The sequence below is a fragment of the Trypanosoma theileri genome (genome assembly GCF_002087225.1).
Source record: "Trypanosoma theileri isolate Edinburgh chromosome Unknown TM35_Tth_33_V1, whole genome shotgun sequence".
In the NCBI taxonomy this organism is placed as follows: domain Eukaryota; phylum Euglenozoa; class Kinetoplastea; order Trypanosomatida; family Trypanosomatidae; genus Trypanosoma; species Trypanosoma theileri.
In genome coordinates, this window is record NW_021639875.1 from 127,548 (window position 1) to 127,973 (window position 426).

The 426-nt window shown below is 52.6% G+C and overlaps 1 protein-coding gene across 1 annotated transcript; it reads right to left on the minus strand.

Moving 5' to 3' along the window:
• Positions 1 to 113: 113 nt before the first annotated feature.
• Positions 114 to 425, minus strand: TM35_000331610 (uncharacterized protein; the record flags this gene model as incomplete). The annotated part of the gene is made up of 1 exon (XM_029028917.1): positions 114 to 425. A coding segment is annotated over one exon (312 nt), but the record flags the coding sequence as incomplete, so codon positions are not given.
• Position 426: the final 1 nt, after the last annotated feature.

Here is a 426-nt window from a genome sequence, read left to right on the forward strand (position 1 = left end):
GAACACATTCCCCCATAAGAACATTTCGTCCCATAAGAACACATTCCCCCATAAGAACATTTCGTCCCATAAGAACACATTCCCCCATAAGAACACTTCGCCTCATAGGTATTTTAGTTTGTTGGCACCTCACCGCCTGCCCCACCACAACAATGTGTGAAGTATGTTTGGCTTTTCCCTGGGAGATGGAAGCGCGTAAGCTGTGCGCCGCGATTGGACAGCCCCCATTGCCAAAGGCGGGCCGTGGTTGGCATCAGAGGTCCACGGCACCTACCCCAAGATGTTGGCAAAAAAAAAAGTTGAGGAGGGTGCGGCACCCCGGGTTCCAGAACCATCACTGATCGCCGTACTAACGAGGCCTGTGGCCGCTTAACTTCACAAATCGGACGGGATATGGTGCATTCGGCCAAGTATGGTCGTACCCGA